Raw genomic sequence first — 22,915 nt, forward strand, 5'->3', positions numbered from 1 at the left:
CATATCCTAAAATAGTATCATTAGTAACACACTTTACACTTACAAAGTACGCAACTCTAAAAGTTACCTGAACGTAGATGCATTCCAAATTCACACATTTTGAATTCCAAAACGAAATCTCGACGTTGGGCCCTGGATTGAGCCCCTCAAGCAAAGCCTGGGCCGAGTCCTGCTTAAGTACATCGCGCACCTGGTGGCTCCAATCGATAACCACCGTCTCGATGGCGTGAAGAACAGTCCTGTGGAATTACATCTTGGATCTCTTCAAAACTTTTAATTACTTTACAAAACAATTCTGTAACTCTCCTGTTTGGAACTTGTGTTGACAATGCTTTGTTATATTGCTTAACTGTTATGTTCTTGATCGGTGCTATTTTTTATTCTGGTCCGTCTTTCTATTTTTTTGCGTAGGTTTAATAAAAAAAAGACCAGTCCTGCATTGCAATACCGAGTTTACTTTAAGGGAAAACACCGCTGTCGCGAAAACTCAACACAAATTCCAAACTTTTTTACGTTCGGCCAATATTTAGCAATGCTATTCATACAAGTAAATTATTCCAGCTTACCCAGCCTAAAATGTTTTTTAATATGTTACAGGTAAAAGATTTTTTTTTTTATGAAATATTCCAATTGAAAAACGAACCTTTGGTCGCTGCACTTTTCGCCTTCAAGCTTCTCTGAGCCGACCGGCAAAGGAAGTAGGGTTTTACCCTTGACATGGCCAGCCACCACGTAAACGTTGCTCTTCAGTTTGTGGACGTGCCTCAATACGTCATCCGACACCACCACCGGCCAGCGTTGGTGATTGCCGTCGTTTGAAAGCAAGTGAGACAGCATCTGAGTACAAATTTGTTTATCACCATAATCGCGTTAAAATATTAACAAAATATTTTAAACTACCTACCTCCTCAATCATAGGAGACATATGTTGTAGTGGTATTTGGGAAACGTCGCCGACAAATACCACTGTTCGTATGGTATTTGCGGTGACAGCTGTCTTTTCCTTTTTCACAAAGTACGTCCCTAAAGAAATAATGTTTAGTTTAATTAAACTCTAAAGGAATACAAAAGTTGTAAAAAAAGTTAAAGACCAACCTTTTTGTTTTAAACTAGTCGGAAAATCGTAGCTGGGAGAAAGCTGTCCGCTAGGTGAAGCGTAAATCACCAAACCGGGAACGTCGGCCTTGTCCAGAAATTCCTGAATGAGTATTTGTAACTCCTCCTGTTGAATCATCTTGTTCCATTTGTCGACTTTCAAATTGAGCGTCTTTAACGTTTTGCTTTGCAGATAGTCCCATCTTTACAAAAAAACGTTGCCTTACTACTTAAACTGTCTTATGTTGTTTCAATAGTAATGTAAAATTACTCCAAGTGTTAAATGTAGAATAAGTATCAAGGCCCATGCAGAATTAGGTAGCATTTTAAAGTTAAAAAGAATAAAGAGATATTTAAAACGTTTAAAATAAAGCTATTTCTGTAAAGCTTTAAAATTCAGTCTAAGTGTAACTAAAATCTTGAACCATTATGCTCATATATTCCAGTGTTAATTGCTTAAACTTTAAATCAAGATGTTTATTTTCGTTTAGTAAGTTTTAAACAGGGAACTATACCTTTGATCCGTAACTTCGGCCATCTTTTCTTTCCTGGCCCAAGGCGGAACAGCGCAAAAGCTGCTTTCAACTCAAGGCAAAGTTGCCGCGACGTTCACTTACCAGCGATATCGCCTGAATTGTTTATTGTTTTGAAAGTTTCGCCTGCATTCGACAACAATAAACCTCAGTGACGTAACAAAAGAGTAACAAATCTTACTTATGACTAAGGCATGTAAACAAAGGCCAGTTACTTCTGCCTACTTAGCGACAACTGCAAGTGAAAACAGCAAAATCAGTAACATCTACTTGAATATTGAAGTCGCCACTCTTCTCTATTTAGCTACCGCATTACACCAAAAAAGGATTTAGTCGAGCATCTGTCTCGGATTTCTTTTGAAAGTATTCGGTAAAGTGCCCTCATCATGGAGTGGTCTGGCCAGGCCAGTAGGACAGGGTCTTAGCAAAGAAATTATTTACCGGGTATTTTTATGGGACCCCCAAAAAACAGTACTAGCCTAAACTTTAGTAATGTTGGTTTAGGTAATTAGAACATGTAAATAAACTTTTAGGTAAGGTTTCGTAGCGCAATTATGGAATGCCGCCTGTGTCTTCATTGCACCCTTTTGCAAATAAAAAACGGATTGATCTAATAAAATGGTTAGTGCGCAAATAAAATCTTTTGGGTTATTTTCAAGTGAATTGCAGCTTCTATAGAGGCACAAAGCGTTGTACACCCTGTAGTCCCGGTCGTACCCCTGGAGTAAGGAGAGCGTTCAGTGGGTGAAAGTTTTCCAAATGAGATTGACGTCCCAGTTGAATCGATTGTCAAGAGTCCCTGCCGGCACTTGAATTCTCGAGGGCTCGTCCTTTTTCAAAAGCCCAACGTAGCCAATGCAATGCCATAGTGTTGTCGAATGTTTCCTAATGGGATATTGTCTTTTGCCTTGTCGGAAAATAAAATTTGAAATGTAGGCAATTGAGCCATGATTTGCGGGCCGCGAGCTATGTTTAATAGTTTACCCTTTGTTTATCATATAGTTGTGGGTCGCGTCATTTTGTCGTACATTCAGTGTACTGTGCTAAGTTAATGCGGCTATGAGTTTTTATCTTGGCTCATTGTTGCACCACATGTCCTCTACTTTATCTGTATACTATAAATGCCTTTTCAAGCAATATTCGTCTTTATTTAATATACCTTATGTTTTACGTATCCTTTTAATTAAAGTTTTGCTAACTTGAAAGAAAAAATGCTTTTTTTTTCGCGCTACGCGCGATTAGACTGCAATTTAGCTACATAAAAACAACATGTGTTTTTAAGATTTTTTTTACGTAACTTTCGACGTCATTAAAAAAATGGATCTTTCCCTGTTTTTAGTGGTGGGCGTTCAATAGCTATGAAAAAAGTATTTTGGGCCGCGACAAAACTAGTTTTACGGATCACTGGTCTTATCACTGCCAGTGATTAAAGCGATGTTTTTTAAACCTAATGTATTTACATCGTTGAACAGAACGGACTAAAATTCGCAATGTGTTCTCCTATTCAGTAGTTTTCAAAAAAATGAGTAATAGCAGTTTTGGAAAATAATATATTTGCTTGCTTGCCTGATTAAAGTTTCTCGGATACTGGCGTATTTTTATTACTTACATTCGTCTTATGGATTGTCCTCATTGGCCAGTTTAGCCTCATTTTTAGCCTTTGTTACAATATCTATTGTTTTTATTTAGTGGTGAAATCAAGCTATTTAATAATGTATATCCATTCCAGTTTTGATGAAACTCACGGACACGTTGTAAAATTAAACAACAATGTTTAAAAAAAAACTAAAGCTCCGCTGCGCTGCAAGTGGCTGTTTCAAAATTCACATCATCACCAATTTTTGTATCAGCCGCACATTAAGCGTTTATACTTGTACCATCAGGGAAAACATAAGCACAGTGCTATAAGAGTATGTTGAGAAGAAGGTGCTGGATAAATACCACGTATCGCATTAGGTCGACGTTTGCAACGAAAAAGATCGCGCTGTTAAGTAATAAGTATGAACTGTTACGTGTTAGGAAACTATTTACACACCAATATTTTCATCTAACAAAGGATAAAGTCAAATGGTAAAAGCAGTCACACCGCGTTGACTATTAGGGTAACTATGTACACACCGAAGGCATAAAATAGTAAAATGCAAAAGAATCGCATCGATCATATAAAAAGTAAAATGCAAAAAATCGCATCGGTGACTTAGTCGCAGTGTATTGATGTGCAAATATATGATAGGTAGGTTATCATACCACTAATAATGTAAACATGCTGTTAATTACAGTGATTCCCAAACCGTGCATTGCTGTTCTGTTAAAAGTGTGCCGCAAAAATTTTTAAGATTTTTTAGTGTGCCGGCAAGCCAAAAAGATTTGAGAACCACTGTGTTAAGTGGATGTCCGATATTTGGGAGTTCATTCCGATACCGGACATAATGGACAAACTACATCGCCGTCCGATACGATATAAAACGACGCCATTGCGAAGATCAAACATAATTAATCAAATCGATAAGTGCAATAGAAAGGATTTTTTTTTTCGAGTTAATAAGCCGAAATGGAATGTTTTGAAGTTTACAGTCAAAGACAGAAAATCTAGGTTGAGTCACAAACATAGTTGAAATGTATAAATTAATTAGGTATTTGAATCGGCGACAAGCACTTCGCATCCGGTATCGGCTTCGATCCGATTTTATCGGACACCCCTAACAAGAGGTGACGTCACACTTTCGATAAGCTGGTGCAACAACTATTTTAAAAATACAGTATCAACAGTAACAAGTCCTATAGTATTAAACTGGCAGCTTTCTTATGCACAAGAAGCAACGTACGATCGGGTTATTGGACAAAAATCGAAAATTATTAACATGCTGTATGTATAAGGAAAGCTCGAGCAAATGAATTAGTCCAGATATAGTTTGTGCAAGTGACAAAGCATAGAGACATTTCACTTGAAAAATCATAAAAGAAAAACCATCGGCGTAAAGAAGATAATAGTGTAAAAAGGTAAACTTCGGCAAAAATCATATCCTAAAAATCGTTACACACAACAAAAGGTTCATTTCACCAAAAAGTATTTTTACTCTCCTTAAATAGGGCCTAATTAACCAGAAAACATCGACAGATGTAGATCGTCCACGCCGTTGCTGAGCAACACAAATGTGATTCACGAAGATGCTGAATTGCTTTAGACCACAATTAAAAATAAATAACATAACAAAAAAGTAACAGCATAAACAGGGCGAGAAATAAAGCGGTAAACATTGCATAGGGCGATTGTTGTATAGGAAAAGCGAATAAATACAGCTCAAACTCATTTTTACACCAGCCATGCAAAACGAGGCCAAAGCAAAGCAAGGACAACGCCAAGCAGCAAAGAGCTCCAAGAGACGTGGGTCCTATTGCTGCTTCCCCGACCACACGTCTCACCAGGCCGGCATGGAATTTCACAAATGATCCCTGCAAGACAAAGCAGCGGCGTTAAGCAGGGCATCAGGAAATATCGAATTGACAACGCAATGCGGGAACAGAATGCTTGAGACCTTCAGTCACAGTTCTATTTTCGGAATCGCGGTTTATCTGTCACTGCAGAATTGCGGGTGAGCAGAAATCTTATCTAAAGAATTTTGGGGGTTAAAACTGGTAAAGGGGCCATTCTTTAACCAGTTTAAAGAAACTGCGCGAATTCTTTAAAGGTGATTTATGCTTTTTTTAGTCCAGCGTGGCGAATGCAAAAATTAGGTTGAATGCGATTGTGTCCTTCATAGTTTTAGTTCATATTGTAAAGAAATTTGCATTTCTATATACGCACCAGTGCGTCCAATTTTAACCGCAATCCTGTAATATTATTTTAAACACATGTTTCATAAATACTATAGGCTTTATTCGATCTTGAAACCTAGGCCCACGTAATAGATCACAAAATGCTCTTGACTGATTGAATTATATCAATAGGTGAAAGGAAAAGTTACTCACAATAAATTTTCAGGTAATTTTCGCAGGCTTAGCTTCAAAGTATTTTTATTTTGGTAGGTAAGGTAAATAAGCATTTATTTTAAAAGTTTGTTAGCAACTTCATCTACAGATTCTAAAGCAATTCAAGGCTTTAAAATTAAGTGTTGTCAGTAAATAACGAGCATAAACAGATTTTACAACTTTATTATTCGTGTTTATCCTATTTGCCAACCGCAAATTTCCAAGTCCTGGTTTTACAGTAAACCTGAAGGGCAAACGAAAATAACGACGTTAAATCGGACTCTGCATAACGCCCCAGCGTACGACCATAAACGCCCGGTCGAAGGCCGGCCGACCGTTGTAAAACTTGTTTGGTACCAGTTCGACCACCTTCGCGGCATATTTACGACTGCTCTGTCGTCATTGGGTGTTTTCAAGGAAACATCCCGCCTACAATATAGCCCAGTGACACGTACACAAAAAATGAACTGTAGACTCACCTGTGAAGCCTGCGCGGCACTGGCAAGTGATGGTGTCACTAACGAGGTGGCACGTGCCACCGTTCATGCAGACGCTAGCGCCAACAGGACAACGTGCCCGCGGCGGGTTTGTCGCCGATGTCGTTAGAGCCCTTCTGTCCCCAGTTGTCACCGTGACCTGAGCCGACGTCGTGGTCGTCTCTGTTGTAGGGCTTGTCGTCACTACGCTTTTGCTTGTCGTCCTCACTACCTCTTTGGTCGTCGTTTCTGCCTTTTTGGTCGACTTCGTCGCTACGTTTATAGTTGCCGTCGACGATGCATTTGATGTCGCCGTGGTTGCTACATTTGTTGTCGCCAATGTCGCTCCCTCTCTTGTCGTATTTGCGGTAGTGGTGGCCTGCACGTTTACCTCGTTCTTTGGTGCGAACTTGCAGCCGGCAACCTCGTCGCTGGAGTCGCCGCAGTGATCTGTTCCGTCGCATCTCAGGTCGTCGCTTATGCACTTACCGCCGATGCCGCATTCGAACTTACCAACGCCGCAGCCTATTGGGGCAAAAGCAAAGTTTGTCAAGCCTCTTTGCTGAAAAGCATCGCTTACTGCTGTGCAACGATTTCGACAGCGTCCCGAGTGTTTGCTATAAACCTCGTTGATATCCAACCAACAAATTTAACCACATGTCAGAAAACAGCACTTACAAGAAATGCCGTACAAAATGCCCTATTTTAAGGAGTGTCAGGTACACATTGGTGCTTTTATTGCTTATTTATTAATTTAATAGCTATAGTTGAACAACCCGAGGGTCAGTACACAGCACGTTGAAGTTATTTTCCTCGGTAATATAGCCGTCAAGTTGTTACATATGGCCGAACAAGTGTTTGTTCCGGTCCTTGATATGTCCGGGGAATATTTGGTTTGCCGTTCGGCGCAGGTGAATACACGTGACGCCTGAACGTGAATCCAAACAACCAAAGTCAAGCCAAAGGAATTTACAATATTAGAATAAAGCTGAAGGTCAGGCGCGGCGGGAATACCGCCGAAGTTGACATTGGGTTCCAAACACGTACAAAAAAATAATTCTTGTATTATCTCGAAATGAGCATCTCGTTTGCGATTAGCACTCCGAATAAAGCTGGGGTTACCGCACGTCATTTTATCTTGAGTTGCCAGCGGATTATCGCGTGGGCGCGTACAATGCCATTTAGAAACAGACCAATCTCGCTAATGGGTGAAAGCTCTGCGCGTGGGTGTCAGGGGCAACGCGGTTTAGACTGACGGGCCGTGGGAAACCAGTCTGTGGGACAAAACACTAAATTACCTTAACAAGATGTCGGACAACCGGACGGCCGTAATCGTGAATTTGATTTAATATTTCCCGTAGTTTAAACGGGTGTAACAATTGATTTTAGGAAATATATATTGAGTCGTGCCAATGCCATGGTGTTGCAGGCGTTGTTTCAAACAAGCGGCGTAATATTTTCACAGGTTTCCGGTATTTTGTTTGCAGTTCGGATAGATAACGTTGCAAGCGACATCTGGGTGAGTGCCGGGAAACCAACATGTCGCGTTTAGTTTGACGAGTCAACCGAAAAATCTCGAACTAAATGATATTCAAGGACCAAATATGGTGTTCCATTTGTAGAGCGTAAAAGCCAGGGTGGTTTTTGTGCAATCTATCATAGTATGTTTCGTTACTAAAATCGTACAGCGTTGTTTCAACCTAAATTGTGCGGAATTTCTGCAGAATTTATAATCAGCTGAATGTTATTTGATAGTTTGTATAGTAAAACGACCATAGGCCTATATTGCCTCCAAGGGGGTCAATTATATTCTCTTAACCGGTATAGACGACGGGTGATTTACCTTCTACGATAAACTGAAGAAATAATCGATACATTTTTGTGTTTATACAGATTTCTATGAAATTTAGCAAACAATTTGTTTGATGGCGTGTCCTTCTCGGCGCCATAAAAGATTTATTGGAACGAGAGGAGCAGACGTTTCTCCCAGTCCCGTCAGTCAGGACGGTTGTTAAAAGGAACCGCAAAGGCTCTCCAAGTGTAATTGCCACGCCATAAAAGAGGAACCGCGAATGAGTTAACGGCCTTCCAAGCAGCGAACAGGTGGCCAGGTCAAAACAAAGATTTCATTTTTAGCGCAAAACAATGTGCCAAAGCATGCCTTACAAGCGCAGTAGCCTTGTCTGCGGCTCGATGACAAGACATTGAGTGAAGAGTTGAAAAACGCAAACAGCTTGTCAGGCGTCGGCGTGGCTAGTGTGGAAAACACGGGCAGCTATAGTTTGGAACGAACTCGTACTGTTGCAAGTGTGCACAAAAATGCGAAAAGTGTCAATGGCGCGACCGCAAAAGCCTTGATCAAGTAGCACGCAACGAAAGGCATCTGCGTCGCGTGAGCTTATATGGAAAGCAAAAAAAATGGGCGACGAGAATTGTACAGCTGTCGCCCGTTCGAAATAATGTCGAAATTTACACAGAGGCGCGTCGACAGTGGCATTCAGCTGAGTCCACAACGCGCGATGCGTGGTGGACTGTATGGGCGACAGTACGCGACAGAGAGCAAAGTTTACCATGCCGTGTGAGAAACGATCGTCATGTGACTTCAGCAGGTCGTATCCCAAAAATAAAACAACTCGGACTGGATGGCAATATATAACCCTATAGGATATAGGTGTGGCCCTGGCGTGGCCGAGGGGTTTGGGGGACAGCCCATTACTCACAATCTCTGTGGAGCGAAATTGGTCGTTACGCGACATAAAATACCCTATATCACGTTGCTGGGGGCGACAAGCATAGATTGTAACTTGTGTCTTTCAACGTCGAAAATCCCCCGCTTTCGGCAGGTTTCGAAAGGTTTACAGAGTCCAAAACAAGTGTAGACTCATTAGCGTTCACGGAGAAGCCGCTTTTACCGTACATGTCTGTTTGGGATATTTCAAACCCGCACAAATCCATAAGCTGGCGCGACAGCTCGCGTCTCGCGTCTAGGCCTCAATGCCCGGTTAGCCACAGGGCCTTTTAATAGCAGCAAAGTATTTTCGATGGCATTCAAAGTATTTTTGACACGTTCCACGCTTCATGGCCTTCAGCAGTTTGGCGCGGCGACGCCGGCGATAGGGCAGCCCAGCAAATTAATGTTCTCGCCGCATTCTACCACGTTAATAGCCCAAATAGCCGTAAGCGTGAAAGGTCATCGTCGTGCGCGTCAAAGGGAGTAGTACATAGAACTAATTAAAAAGAAGACATGGAAACTTTACAGCCGCCGGGCGTTGCAACGGCCGCAAAACAGACCCAAGACCTCTTAAAAAATGAAAGTACATCCCCGAGCAACTACTCTTCGGAGTGCACAAAGATAAACCGTGCAAAACATTTGTGAATTGTGTCCTTTTATGCGCAAGGTATGTAATTTATCAATAGAAATATGCCGCGAAAGTGCCCCGACTATATGTGTTACGCTTTTTCGCGATGTTATCTTCTGTGAACTTTCGAGCAATATTACAAAAGTAAATGGTCGTTAGCTGCCTGAAAGCTTTTCTATTCTATTTTGTTTTCGTTGTGTTTTTCACCATTTAATTTACTAATATAAAAAAATAAAGTACATCGAGGCGGAAAATCCTGGAAGGCTAACTCACCGCAGCCGAGCTCGTCCGAACCGTCCAGGCAGTCGTTGAAGCCGTCGCAGAGCAGCGCGCGCGGTACGCAGTCGCCGTAGTGCGAGAAACAGCGGAACTCCAGGGGAAAGCGGCAAGTTGCGCTCTCAGGGCGAGCTGACGCTCCGGTGGCGCTTGTTACGTTTGACTGCAGATGCGTCACAGTCGTTGACGTCGTGAACTTGTCACCTGACAAAAGAAGTACGCGTGTCACAAAGTCGCCGAACGAGACGCAATAAACGTGCCGCGGCATCTGGTAATAATATTGTTAAACGGGCGTTTTCGCACTATTAAATCGGCGCAACGAAAAGTTTACGCCGCCTTCGCAGTTTGCATTGGCGTGTAAATCGTAAAGCGAAAAATATGCGTCAATGCTCGGCTTACTTCAACAGAAAGTTACAAAAAACAGGGAGCCACCTGATTTAATAGCGGCCACATAAATTCCCTAATTACAGTAATAACAGTTGCGTAACAGGGCGTACACGGGGTGAAAAGTTTAATACAACAATCTTACAAGAGATCTTATTCATTTTATCTAACTGTGAAAAATGCGTGGGTTTGCCGATTATTCCGACCTGTTGGCATACTTTTTCGAAAAAAGGTCAAGCTATTTCGAGATCGAGTATATAAGAAGGTTTCACCATGTCGTTGTTCAGTTTATAGCTCAGAAGCTTAGGATGGGCCATACCCAGGCCCGCCGGCAACATCACCACCTTTAGACTGCGAAACATTGATAAATTCTGTGATTTCCAAACTGTTTTTCTATTTCGTTCTGTAAAAACGATTAATCAAGAAACCGTAATCATTAACCGCAAATGTGTTTAATTGTTCGGTGTTAGTAATACTTTTTGTGTTGCACTATTAAAAAACCTGTTCACATTTTCGTAACATTCATCAAGCTGACTGTATGTGCCCGGTAAACAATCCGCAAATGATGCTGTGGCCCAGATGCCATTGGAATATTGGACCACCCTGATACCATATGAGCTACACAATTGAAAAACGGTATCGATGGCCAAGCGCTACCGAACGAAAACAACACTTCGAGTTGCAATTTTACTTTAAAAACAAAATGCGTGACTCATCGGCGATTAGCCGATTCATCAACGTCAGTCCAACTTGTCCCTGGTAGGACACACGTCAGTGGATGTTGGCATAATCCCATTTCGAATTCGAAGCGAAATAACAATCCCGAGTGCACTCACTTCACCCAAAAAACACAAACGCGGCCGGCCGTTGGTTAATAACCGCCGTACTCAAAAGTCCCGTTAACTCAAGTGCCCTTGTATCATTTATAAATATATATACGAAAGTCGTAAGGCCAGTTTCCCAGCTGGCGCTAGAACAGGTTTACTTTTGGAAAGAAAATATTTTCTCAATAAAACTCCCCAACGTAAATATAAATTTGAGACATTTCACAAAGACGATGTTTTTACAGCGTTTGAAGAAATGGATTGTAGCCTAAAAATACATATACTTGTTCCGTGATACAATCCGTAACATTAAACGCTTTTCAGTCTATTAATGATTGATAACCCGTTTAACTAACTGTGCATAGGCGTTTTAGGCAGCAAGGTGTGTATAACGTTTTCTCGATTTAGGCACTCAAAAAAGGAAGGTGCAAATAGAATTTGATAAATGAGGAAATACGTGAATTTCTGGTAGAGGGGGCGAGTTTCTCAAAGCAAACTTATTGGTCGAACAAAAGAACACTATCCTCGCCATCTACCAAAAGTCTAGCAGGAATGCTGACCACAAAACCTGCACCTTCGCATTGGTGCACATTGCACAGTAACATGGCGAACTCGCGCCCCACGGTAGATGGCATCGCATAACACACCAAGTCAGCAGAAATGCTTGCGGCAGTCTTTGGAACCGATTCATATCGTGTTAATTGGAAAAAAATGCACTTTACAGAAGGGCTTGGTGATAATTCCATGGCGGAAACAAATCTTGCTTCACTGCAACGGAACCAGGTGAAGTTTGATATACATCGTATGAGAAATAAAAAAAACGCAATTCGCCCAATTATGAATTGCAAAGGGAATCGCTTTCGACTTCCCGAAATAGTCCGCTTGTGAACTGAACGCGGAGGTCTTGAAAAGTTAATTTCCGGCACAACAAAACACTTCCAGGTTTACACCTGCTGCGTGTGCCAGCAATAGGCGCTCGAGTGCACAACTAACAGCATTATGCCGCCTCAACACTTCCTCGGCATAAAGCAATGCTGACATTGCGCTGAAACGCCGACCGCCGCTTTGGGTTGCCGGCTGATTGGCTACCGTTTTGGTAATTGATGCTGGGCTTGTTGTTGGTTGGATCTGCTCAACTTAGGGCGGGCGTGGTAATTAGGGCGGGTTTGCACGCAAGTCTCACGCTGCAAAACCGGATTGTTGCTAAAATACTTGGCAGTTCCTCAAAACCGGAGGCAGTTCTTGTCTGCATAAAGATCTGCTCTGCATTTGCGCTACATGAGGTATTTTTAACACCTGCCCCATTCGATTCTAACAATCGAGTTTGGAAGTACACAACAACGTAACACTTTATTCGACAAGCCACTAACCAGGATCGAATTTGTAGCAATACTTGTTTCTTGTTCATGATTATAGCTGAAAAGATAATTACAGATTGAAACATTAAAACAATGGATTTCACCCTTTGCTTTGGTTTACGAATCGAGATGAGCGAATGAGAAAAAATATCAAAGGCGTTGCCTTCAGGCTTCTTCGGGTTGGGAATATCTAAAATATTCGATTGCAGGCACATTTAACAGCCAAGCGGTTTCCTACTGTTTGCGGTGGGGCTTATCAAAAGGCTTTACGGTACGAATTCGTAGTGGCGAAAACCCGGTGAACTAATCCCCCGAATTCCTCTAACCGCAAAACAATACGTGTGACACCGAGGACGCCGCTGATAAGCAGGATCAACCTATAGCAGCCGATCACCATCAATAGTTATCGAACACCGTGGGAACTAACCTTCACCCCCGGAAAAGTGCCTGCTTTAACGGCGTATCGCTGCCTTTTTCCACCTGTGTTTGTAACCGAAGCTGCGAGGACTGAAAGGCCCAAAAGCAGGGTACTGTTAAAAAAGGTCATGGGGTTCAGCGAAGCAGTGGGTTTTGAACATCGGGGAATGCTCAACTTTCAGTGGCATTTTTAAACTCGAAAAGGGCGTGGAAAAGGGAGCAAAAATGGGGTGTGAACCTGTTTGAAGTGGCTGCGCGAGGCGGTATGGCAAGGCCCTCCGGGGATGTCAGCAGTCGGAACGCGCCCGTTGGCGCTGCGGCGTTTCGCAGCTCGCGAGTGTGTCGATCATAAACACGAAAGGCACGCGATGAGGTCAAGGGCAGACAAGTTTTGTTGAAAGCATCAGCAACGGCGATAAGGCTCGAAATCCGACAGGCGCGGGTTTCGCAGAGCACGCAAATCCAAAACAGCTTAAGGTGCTGCTGGTTTTGTACAAGCAAGGCGGGCTCCAGACCGCCGGACTACTGGATGCAAATGAAGACAAATGCGACTTGACGGCGTTGGGGTAGTCGCCTTCGCTTCGTATCGGTAACAGTTTTTTTTTCGTATCGGTAACAGTTGCAACCTGTAACTTTCCATCGGGGCCCAACACCTCCGGCGGGAAAAGGCAGGACCGCAGAAAATGCGTCATTCTCCCAACGCGCGGTTATTTGGCTGCGGTCGCCGGAATGAAAGTATTTCGCAAGCGCCGACCGACGAGAAATGCAACTTAATACAAGGTAAACTGTGTGCTGATCTATCTGTCAATGGCCGGCGCGGGTTGTTGCGCTTTTGAGGGCGGGTGACGTCTTTTGGTGGTCGACGATTGTTCTAGGCCGGTTAATGTGAAAGGATTGTTGACTGGTGAGTTTATCCACCGGAATTCCTTTGCTGTGTACCGGAAGCTCTATGGCACATTCGACAAAGTGGCGGATTACCGCGAAAGCCGGATTTTGAAAAAAGGGGTTTTAGTTCGTTTGGGTTAAATTGCTTTCAGGAATTCGGATGAGCCGGCCACTCAGCGGAATACCCTTTTCGCACGTGCTTTGTTCAAAGTGTTGCATAGTAAATTCAGTACAAAAGCCAAATAAGGCCGCGCGTAATTCGATCTCACGGTGTATTTGGGGGCGCGAGCGCGAAATGAATTTTGTCGCAGGAATTCCGATGACTTGGGCACGTTTTTCAGGAATTTGCGTGGCACCGCAACGATCGGATTCGTTTTGGGGCGTGCGACAGCGGGGGTCGACGTCCAATATGAACACTCATATTTGGCCAATACACTTGACAGCGGGGAACCAAAGTATTTGGATCCTGCGATTTGGCGAGCAATTTTCGCGAGCGCGAGTCAAGGCTATATCTTTAGTTTCGCCTGTTTACGAGTCAATATATGTCCATCCAGCGTCGCGTTGGCATGTTTGTCCGCGTTAGCAGCGAGTAACGAGAAGTGCATCATCCGGCAAACGCAGCAGCCCCATGTAGCAGCTACCGGTTCGACAACACGGTCTTGTTTAATAGGCCAAGATCATAACATCAACGCGTCTGACCGCGGCGCTTGTTTGCTCGCCACACTTAACCCGGCCCGGTTTTACGGCGAAATCCCGCTGTATGATTATCGCCGGCGTAAACAATTTCGAAACACAACGCTTGTTTTGGAATCGCTGTTTTTTCTTGATTTCTGTTGCGCGCCTCAAGTCCATCGCCAGCAGCGTTTGCGCTCGGTTGTCATGGAACGCGCAAATGTTTGAGCACCTCTGGCATTTCGCACGGCCGTCTTTCGTCGCGAGCGCGAGATCATTGATACCACGCCCACCATATTTCGAGCAAAATATTTGACCGACGCAGCACTGCCAATATGCGAGACAAACAATAAGGCATCTCGAGGACTGCTTTGGTGTGTCGACAGTAGTCAGGACAATAATGAGAAAAATGTCGGGCGACACTTATCGATCCCGCAGATATACTCGCAACCGACCACTTATGTGTGTCCCTTAGCTCACTTTCGCACACAAAGGCCCGCGTCTTCGTAACCTGGCAATGTTTAGGTAAGGAAGCGGGCTGAGCAACGTCTAAACAAGCATTACCAAAACTGAATCATACATTATACATCGGGAGCGCACAACGCTAGTATGGCTTGTCTTTCTCTGTATAAACAACAAAGTCTCGATGGGGCCCATTGTTCTATTTCCATTAGGCTGACGCAACGGCAAAGTTATATTGTCACTAGTTCCCGTCGTTTCCTGGATTCCGCCATTTCGTTGACGACTGACGTCATCTCAAGTGATCGAAGCATTTCTCCGTTGAATCGCGGCGCAAAAATTTCAGTTAAACAAATGGCTTCAAAGGCATTTCAGGGTCAGAAAGTGTATAAAATTCCAGGAGAGTATAGATCAGTGGTTCTCAAAGTTTTTTGACTTGCGGCATACTAAAAAATTCGCGATTCGCAAAACAATAATATCATAACTTAACAATGGCCGCTTAATACACGGCAATGGGTAAATACCATAATACCGTTAGTTTAATAATGGATTTTGTGCTTTAGTCTCGCGTGCTTTTCTGTGTGCCTAATAGCAACACAAAAATATATGTAAAAAGTAAGTTTGGGGGCACAGAGAGAATCTCACGACTCACATTGGTGTGTACACAGTTAAAGACTCACTGCTATAGATTTACGGTCACGGGCCGCAAGTAAATTTTAGGGGTTAATTTTTGGAAAATTAAGTCATCTTTCTCTCACATTTTTGAAACCATTTTTCCAAAATTGTTACATTGACGTAATCACAATTAGTTTTCTCATCGTATTGGCATTTTCTTAGTTATCAAAAATCAGTAAACTCGTGGTTTCGAGAAAAAAAACTTCAAAACGCCTCGTTGTGTGACTAAAATGGTGACGTATACCGCCCTTATCACCCAGTTATAAGATATGTACTATATTTGGCTTTGTTTGAACATACGGGTATGACAGGGTGTGTAAAGGTGGACGCTTGGACACTTTGATGGCGTGTCATGTTGAGTAAGCAAAAAAGGATAACGGTTACGTCGCTTTATAAAAAAATCGCGGGGAAAACGTCAGCTATTGAGATGAAAGTTTGCGTGTCGAGCTGTTTGTCTTTTCAACTTTCTTTCGTGAGGCTTAAAGCCCGGCGCCTGAAAACTTATAGCACGACAGTTGCGAGCTATTTTGCGGGAGTGTGTTGCCAGAGCGCCATTCACGATTGATTGGCGTCGAGAGATTGAGGTCCTCGCGTCGACAGGAGGCCGTTTCACATTCGACACAATCGACTCGGATACAAAAATACTCGGCCCAGAACAATACCGGTACAGAGTCGTCCGTCAACGCAGGCCCCGTTAGGCACACAAGGGGTACACCTCTGAGGCATAGCATAGCGACAGTAAGTAATATGGCGCTTCGTATGCACATCACGTCACACCCTTGTCTGTTTTTCGGCGATAAATCCTCGGCCGTGTTCGCCTGTTTAAGATGGCAAACTCACGCACCCGACGCACACAATCGACCGCGTCCACAAAGCCCGACCCAGAACAAGCGACCATTCAATGCGCCCGAAATAAGCGACGCGCCCCCGCCCCCGTAAACTGCTCCCGTATTGTTCTCGGCCTCGTTAAGTTGACGTTCGCCTTACGCTGACGAGATTTCTTCATTTGAGCCAATACCTGACGCGTGGTGCGTGCTCGCGTTTTCCCTCGTCGACTGCCAAGTTGTACCGGCCGTCGTTGCTGCTGTTGTTCGCTGTTGCCTGGTAACGGCGCGCGACGTCGTGGCCACGTTTTCGACGGTGGACATGGATGACGTGGGAGGTTTCTGCCGATGTCGCCCTGAACCTTGAAAAATACAGATCGCTGCGTAAGCATTCTGGTTTAACTGCGAGCCTGAATAGGTTTGCAAGCTGCGAAGCAAGTCCCAACCCAATATACGGAAACTATTTTACCAAGCTATTCCAGCTATTTGTTCCTCTCCAGCCATATACAAGGATATTTTAAAAATGCTAATTAAAAATCTAAATCAACATTCCTAAACGAAAAATTTAAAGTTTGTGAAGAGAATAAAGCTATTTGTTGTCGCCTCTCTTCAACAGCGATTGCTTTTTACAACGCGGTCATCAGCAATACCTTATTTTTTACTGGACTTTGAGAACATTTAGTCGTATAAGAATATTAAGGGCAATTCTGATAAGATTGGCTACAGAGATTGTGCGTTTGGAGAATACTTGGCCTAATATACATTTTGTCGATTTGCGATGTTTGCTTGTCCATTAAGTTCTGAAGTTGTCCTTCAAGGACATTGTGGACACTTCACCTTCGACTATTTATTCGAATCCATTAGTGATTACAGCGGAGGCTTTGTACATCACCTGTAGCACTGTTTGCGTTGCTAATTTGTACGGATCATGCAGCAAATATTTCACCAACAGGTTGTAAATTTCGGTCGCGTTAACGACGCCGCTGCCAAAAGCGTTTATGGCCTGTTGACAGTAAATAGCCACTTCATACACAGTAAACGCACTTAAAGAGACGCGATTGCAACGTGTACCTGACCTTACAGGTACACGCTGTTATTAAATGGTATCCAAAACACACGGGAGCCTAACTACGCAAACGACTCGGTAGTGTCCCGCATTTAGCCCCTCGCTTGCGGCCGCCAACAATAGGCACGTGGTTTCACGATCTATTCAAATGCGAGTCCACAGCTACCAGCGCGGTATAGTGACAATAATAACGCAATCGAATTTCAGGCCTCACCCCGTTTTGGAATGTGATCGATGTCGTTCGGGTCCAACCTTTCTGGACTCACATGATAAAGGGGACAAAGTTAAATATGACGTCATCCCCAACATCAGTCACTAGCTGCCGAAATGCTGGTCGAAAGTTCGTTTTACGGCGTCTAACCGCCAAAACCATGACAATGCGTTTCCCGCAGACCAATATTTGTTTTCGTATCGCGGATTTCGTTGAGTGTGTGGATTCCACTATATCAATCGATAAGAGGTAAATCACAACGGAAACGTGAAAACGCATCGTCGTAAACAAGACCCTATAACCGTGAAGCGCAAACAGAACCGTATCCGTTTGGAAAATTCCAGACGTAAGAAACCCTGGAAAATTTGCGCTGTAAACTTACTAAAACTGTCCTGAGAGACAGACACAAACAGTCGAAGTTCATATTTTTTTGATAAATAGATTTATTGGTTTGTTTATAAATAGGAAAAACAACATATAAAAACGAAACGAAAGTAAAAAGTGAAAAGGCGTTCTGCTTATAGTGAGGCGAGAGAAATACGCCGAGTTTTGAAACACAAAACGCAACACGACAAAGTATATTGCGCTCAGTCGTCAATGCTCAGCCGCGCGGAACAGCGCGACGACCTTCATAGCAATTAGTAGTCGAAGGCTGCGATTCGAAGTTAAACTGCTGAAGCGACATCGAAAAGGCAAGAGGGCAGTGAAAAGCAGCATGTTTATTCGAATAAGAACGTATTCGCGCTGTCAGAGACAATGCATTACGGATAAACCCCACGAATCTTTTATTGAGGGGAGTTAACGTCGGTTGTGCGTCTTTTTACGAGAGGCAATAACCTCAAAATGGCCTTCGAGATGACTAGTATCCCCTTTAAAAATGCGCCGTTTTCATGCCTGCCTATGGCCTCATGCAGAGGCAGAACATTTCCAGCCCTTTGGTCAGGCGAGTGGCTTCGAAAGGTGGACATTTAAACGACGCATGAAAGACGCAGGACCGGACGAGTTTCCGTAATTGGGCGCGCAGCAACGATCACATCAGGTCGGGTTACAAGCACTGGTTCATCACGCGCAAAACGTCGGCTTTGCAATATGCGTGCGGTAGGAGAGGTTTATTGAAAAATCCCGGCCGAGCCACTGCAGTAAGGGCAACGCAATAAAACATGATTCGTTGACGATAAGGAACGGGAGCTACAAGGGCAATACCCTGAAAGGGATAAAGATGAAACAACAACAACAAATGACATCTACAGGTTTGGAAAGCATCGCTAAGTATTTGCTCGCCACCACAAAGAAGTGGCGGCAAAGTCAAGTTGGTCTAACAACTGCCACTACCAGTTTAATGTCGGTGAGCTAGGAAAAGGCTATACGAGGAAAAAAACAAACTTGACCGACAGTGCTTATGCGTAATAGAACAAGTACAGTGTAAGAGCGCGTTTAAAAGATTATACTGCTGGTGGTGAAAATCGGCCTGGCGAGACTCAACAAACCGAGTATACGAAAATACAATGTTAGCAGGAACGTTTGACGCTCTTGCCAAGCGCTCATACGAAACGGCACGAAATACGTTGGAAAAGAAAGTAAGAGTTCATGATTCGTTTGACAAAGTGAAGAAGCGAGGTAAGTTGGGCGTCGTCGGAACAGGCGCTGAGGTATATTTTACATCCCACATGCACTGGGATGGCATCCGCATTCATTCCTCCTCGTATCTCCTCACGAGTAAGCCGGATGCTCCAAAATAACCTCACAAAAGAGCAGACAGCAGCTGAAGAAGCCTAGATCTCAACTTCCAGGCTGAGGGTCATCTTCGGCTCAGCGGCTACTCCTCCCTGCGCCGCCGCGTCACCCTTGTTGCCGCCGATTTTCACGCTTAATGCGATGTCGCGGTTGTCCAGGTCAGCGGCTACCATCTTGCTCATCTGCTTGATCATCTGGCCGAGAAGGCCCTTGAACCTCGCCTTGTATACAGCAGACGATTTGGTGGATTTTACTACGGGCAGTTCGCTGGGGATCTGGTTGCTCTTTAACGCTTGGGAGTTGATGCTAGGTTGTTGCGCACCTCCAAGTGCCAAACTCTGAAGCATCTGTTCGGCTTGACTGTCTGACAAGTGCTCCATTGGCGGGAGCTCGTGAAGAGACGAAGCGACAGAAGCCTCGGGCGCCGTTTCTCCCGATTCACCGACGAATTTAGGTGCTAGGTCGGGCATTGGCCTGAATCGGTGCACAGCGTTGAAGCCGGCGTTCTGGTGGCGGGCAGGCGCCGCTGGCGTTGGCATTTCGACGGCGACGGCCGGCGGTGGCGGGCTGGCCCTGTGCACGGGACGGCGGTTATGCGAGATCACGTCAAAAGATGACGGCGCCTTGCTGACGGCTGGAATCTTTTTTGGGATTCTGAATGCGGCGTCGGGATGTTCAAATTCCGGTTCCGGCATTCGCAAGTCGCGGGTCGGCGGCTCAATGTTGTTGTCTCTGTTGATATGGTGGAAGCTGAACGGCGGCCTGATCAGGTTGGGGCGGACCGTGCGCGGACCTGGATAAAAGAAAAACGCGACCGGTTAGATCGTTTGGCGGGCGCGCAGTGACAAAAACACATTGAACAAAGGTTGCATGCAAAACAAAAGCGCGCGTGACGGAACATTTGAGCTTTGGCGTTCGGTCGCGAAACGCGCCCTCCTTGTCGTCGGTCGCTCGCCGCCTTTTGTTCAGGACGGAAAGCGTTCGACGTTAGAAAGGCCGAGCGCTTGCATGACCCGCCAATGCTGAGCGTTGTCTCACCTGTTCGGCAATCAAAATTCCAGCACTGCTCTTGACGAAGGCCAGGCCCCGGGCCAGGGTTTGTAGAACGACGGCGAATTTTTGTTCAGCAACGCAAGAATTCGGCCGACTGACTTATACAGCGAGGCCGCGCTTTCGCGAAATGTTCCGCCACGAAGCACGAACGCAAAGGGCGACGACGCAAATCAACTGGAACGAAACTGAGGCGAAGCGTGCAAACGAATTGTACATGCAGCAAATGGCAATGGCATGAAACGTAAATACAATAATGAAGCAAGCAACTAAAACAACAATTATAAGCTCGAGGCAGCTAAGCAACTGTGTTTACATTTATCTGCTTCGATTGTCACACTTCAAATTAATTGAAATCCAGCGTTAGCGGTTTAAAACTGCCGCGCAAGCCATCAGACAAACCCTCCATCTTATCGGACTAACCCTCCATTAAAATTTGGCTTTTGCGGCGCCAAAACAATTAACTGCAGGCAAGCGCTCGAACCATAACGGCCCACACAAGTCAACGACTATTTTTCTGGCACACTTACCACAGTTTTGTTCGTCCTCCGAGCCGGAACAGTCGCTTTCGCCGTCACAAAGGGCAATTTTTGGGATGCAGATGTAGTCCGAGGGGCACATGAACTCGTCCGACATGCACGTGTCCTCGTATTCCGGGTAATCCGATTCTGTGCTGCTGGCGGCGAGCGGCGCAAGCGATGCCGCCGGCGTTTCCGGCGTTGGCGTGCTAGTGACGGCCTGGGAGCTGCTGGGCGCTTCACGTCCGTACACTGTGAGTTAGAACGCCAGGGGTTAGCGAACGTTAAGCAAGAGTGAACCGCACTTGAGGAGGATTTATATGTTTTGGGGGAATAGGTAGTAATATATTGAAATCGCTCTTCTGGTGTAAACGAAGTAAACCGACGTTTTGGCAGCAGATGAGGTCAGCAGAAGAGCGATTTCTCTCTATTGATATGTTGCCTGGTGGGGCTAACTTTATTTTTAAGATTATGTAGTAAGTTGACAACAGATTTAATCGCGATCACAAAAATTATGAGCCCTCTGCTTACATTCACAGATCTCCGGCAACTCGTCGTCCCGTTCCGGGCAATCGGCCCTGCCGTTGCACAGGGCGTCGATGCCCAGCGTCAGCTCGGGTGCGTTCATGCAGGCGTACTGGTCGGCCGTCAGGTCGTACTGGTAGCCTTCGTAATTGTAGTCGCCGTCCAACGAGGGATCGTAGTTGGCGTCCGGGCGCTCTGCAAGCACGATAAGGGAAGCCGTTGAGAAAATTGAATGGTTCCGCAATTGGCCCTAGACGCGCGCGCGCCTCGGAACTCGCCATTGCCGACAACAAACAACTACGTCAGCTGCCTAGCGTGACGTCACCATGTTTAGCGGTGGCGTCACTACGGTATCATGCAAAGGTAAAAGCGGGATAGGGCGCATTGTACAAGTGGCATCTCGAAACCATATAAGAAAGTTAACTCAATGAATAGAGCTTGTCCGTGCGCAAAAAACTTTAAATTAACTTACTATCAAACCTGTTATTCAAATTAGGTGGCTAAAATAACATCAACTCACCAGTTGGAGCGGCCAGGGCAGCACAGATGGAGATGGCAAAGATAATCACAATTTGTGCGTTCATTCTTGATGCTTGGTTACGTTTCACGGGTTTAAAAGGTAAAATTCAGTAATAGATACTGTCCGTTAAGTTGGTTATTTAAGTCGTGGTCGTCTAAACAAATAAAACAAACAGGTTAAACATCTCATTCTGCCTGAGATAATCGGCAACTATAAGTGACACTAAGCCCCATTCAAAGCAGCGTTCATGACCCCATCGAGGAAACTATTCAAATCAAAGTGTTGTGCGTCATTGCGAAACCGTTAATAGAAACCACACACTAAACTACTTTGCACCTGCTGGCAAGTTGCGCTAAATAACAGAAGTTTATCGCGGTGCATTCCTTTGAATGAATGGAACAATCTCGCTTCGGCTCACTGCTAACGTTAATACTCGAGAAACTATCCTGACCGAATATAGTCCAAAGGTGCAATTGTTCCTGTTTTCCATAAGACCTGTATTAACAAAGCAAATTTCTAACTATATCAGCTCTTGCTGGGTTCTTAAAATGCAGACAATGTCAGAAGTCCAGTTTTAAATACCTGCCACAGGTACCAAAGACAAGGCCAAACAATTGAGTACCGCGTTGCGAAGCGCACACTTTCACACTGAGGTATTTTGAAATGTCCTCAGTATATAAGCGAGTCTAGACGACTGCGTTCTTTTACCGACGCCGCTCTGCCTTATTTGGAGCTTTTTGTTGGCGAAGGGAAAAAATAACACGTTAGTGAATCACGCAGGAGATTTCTATCGCGCCGTAGTTTGCCTTAAACATAATAGAGCCTTGTTCCCCACAGAACACCTCACCAGATTTAACCGATTCGACTCATCGGCACTTCTCATGCTCAGTTTCCGAACTCTTTTAGCTGGACGTGGCATCAAGGCTCAGCTGAGTTAACACGAAAGAGGCCATTAGTAATTTACACTTGAGACAATATGCCGCCTGATTATGTTAACGTACAAACTACTGCAGGTCATTACATCTAATACTCAGATGAATAAAGCAAATCGTAGTGGGGACATATCTCAAGTGTCACGATTTACT

General features: G+C 44.4%; 3 protein-coding genes across 4 annotated transcripts in view; all 3 read right to left on the reverse strand.

The window, feature by feature from the left end:
• Window positions 1-1,633, reverse strand: part of LOC146161262 (dynein beta chain, ciliary-like) — a 56,310-nt gene extending 54,677 nt beyond the window's left edge. For both annotated transcript variants that reach the window (XM_083383418.1, XM_083383417.1), the window contains exons 1-5: window positions 1,611-1,633; window positions 1,096-1,298; window positions 905-1,023; window positions 644-837; window positions 68-239 (exon numbers count right to left, since the gene is read on the reverse strand). In XM_083383418.1, the coding sequence (XP_083239544.1) occupies window positions 68-239; window positions 644-837; window positions 905-1,023; window positions 1,096-1,298; window positions 1,611-1,633 (711 nt within the window). The remainder of the gene's footprint in view (window positions 1-67; window positions 240-643; window positions 838-904; window positions 1,024-1,095; window positions 1,299-1,610) is intronic.
• A 1,883-nt stretch (window positions 1,634-3,516) lies between these two features.
• On the reverse strand, window positions 3,517-16,710 carry LOC146161263 (uncharacterized). The gene is made up of 7 exons (XM_083385119.1): window positions 16,676-16,710; window positions 16,401-16,568; window positions 12,702-12,804; window positions 11,485-11,590; window positions 9,706-9,912; window positions 6,077-6,598; window positions 3,517-5,081 (listed from the first exon to the last, which is right to left on the reverse strand). Exons 1-7 carry the CDS (start codon window positions 16,708-16,710, stop codon window positions 4,942-4,944), a joined length of 1,281 nt encoding a protein of 426 aa, XP_083241245.1. The 3' UTR covers window positions 3,517-4,941.
• A 1,208-nt stretch (window positions 16,711-17,918) lies between these two features.
• LOC146161264 (uncharacterized) lies at window positions 17,919-21,979 on the reverse strand. The gene is made up of 4 exons (XM_083384265.1): window positions 21,831-21,979; window positions 21,317-21,505; window positions 20,798-21,037; window positions 17,919-20,010 (listed from the first exon to the last, which is right to left on the reverse strand). Exons 1-4 carry the CDS (start codon window positions 21,892-21,894, stop codon window positions 19,256-19,258), a joined length of 1,248 nt encoding a protein of 415 aa, XP_083240391.1. The 5' UTR covers window positions 21,895-21,979; the 3' UTR covers window positions 17,919-19,255.
• Window positions 21,980-22,915: the final 936 nt, after the last annotated feature.

The sequence above is a fragment of the Ascidiella aspersa genome, chromosome 3, assembly GCF_963924565.1.
Source record: "Ascidiella aspersa chromosome 3, kaAscAspe10.2, whole genome shotgun sequence".
NCBI lineage: Eukaryota > Metazoa > Chordata > Ascidiacea > Phlebobranchia > Ascidiidae > Ascidiella > Ascidiella aspersa.

Bases quoted from the DNA above. Each gene is read 5' to 3' on its own strand.
- LOC146161263 (XM_083385119.1), bottom strand. From the start codon at position 16,710: ATGGCTGGAGAGGAACAAATAGCTGGAATAGCTTG. The intron at 11,591-12,701 runs GTTAGTTCCCAC...TCGGTTCCAAAG, and splicing joins GCACTTTTCCGGGGGTGAAG to ACTGCCGCAAGCATTTCTGC. The intron at 5,082-6,076 runs GTGAGTCTACAG...TTTGTCTTGCAG, and splicing joins GTGCCGCGCAGGCTTCACAG to GGATCATTTGTGAAATTCCA.
- LOC146161264 (XM_083384265.1), bottom strand. From the start codon at position 21,894: ATGAACGCACAAATTGTGATTATCTTTGCCATCTCCATCTGTGCTGCC. The intron at 21,038-21,316 runs GTAAGCAGAGGG...TCTAACTCACAG, and splicing joins GTTGCCGGAGATCTGTGAAT to TGTACGGACGTGAAGCGCCC. The intron at 20,011-20,797 runs GTAAGTGTGCCA...TCTTTTATCCAG, and splicing joins GGAGGACGAACAAAACTGTG to GTCCGCGCACGGTCCGCCCC.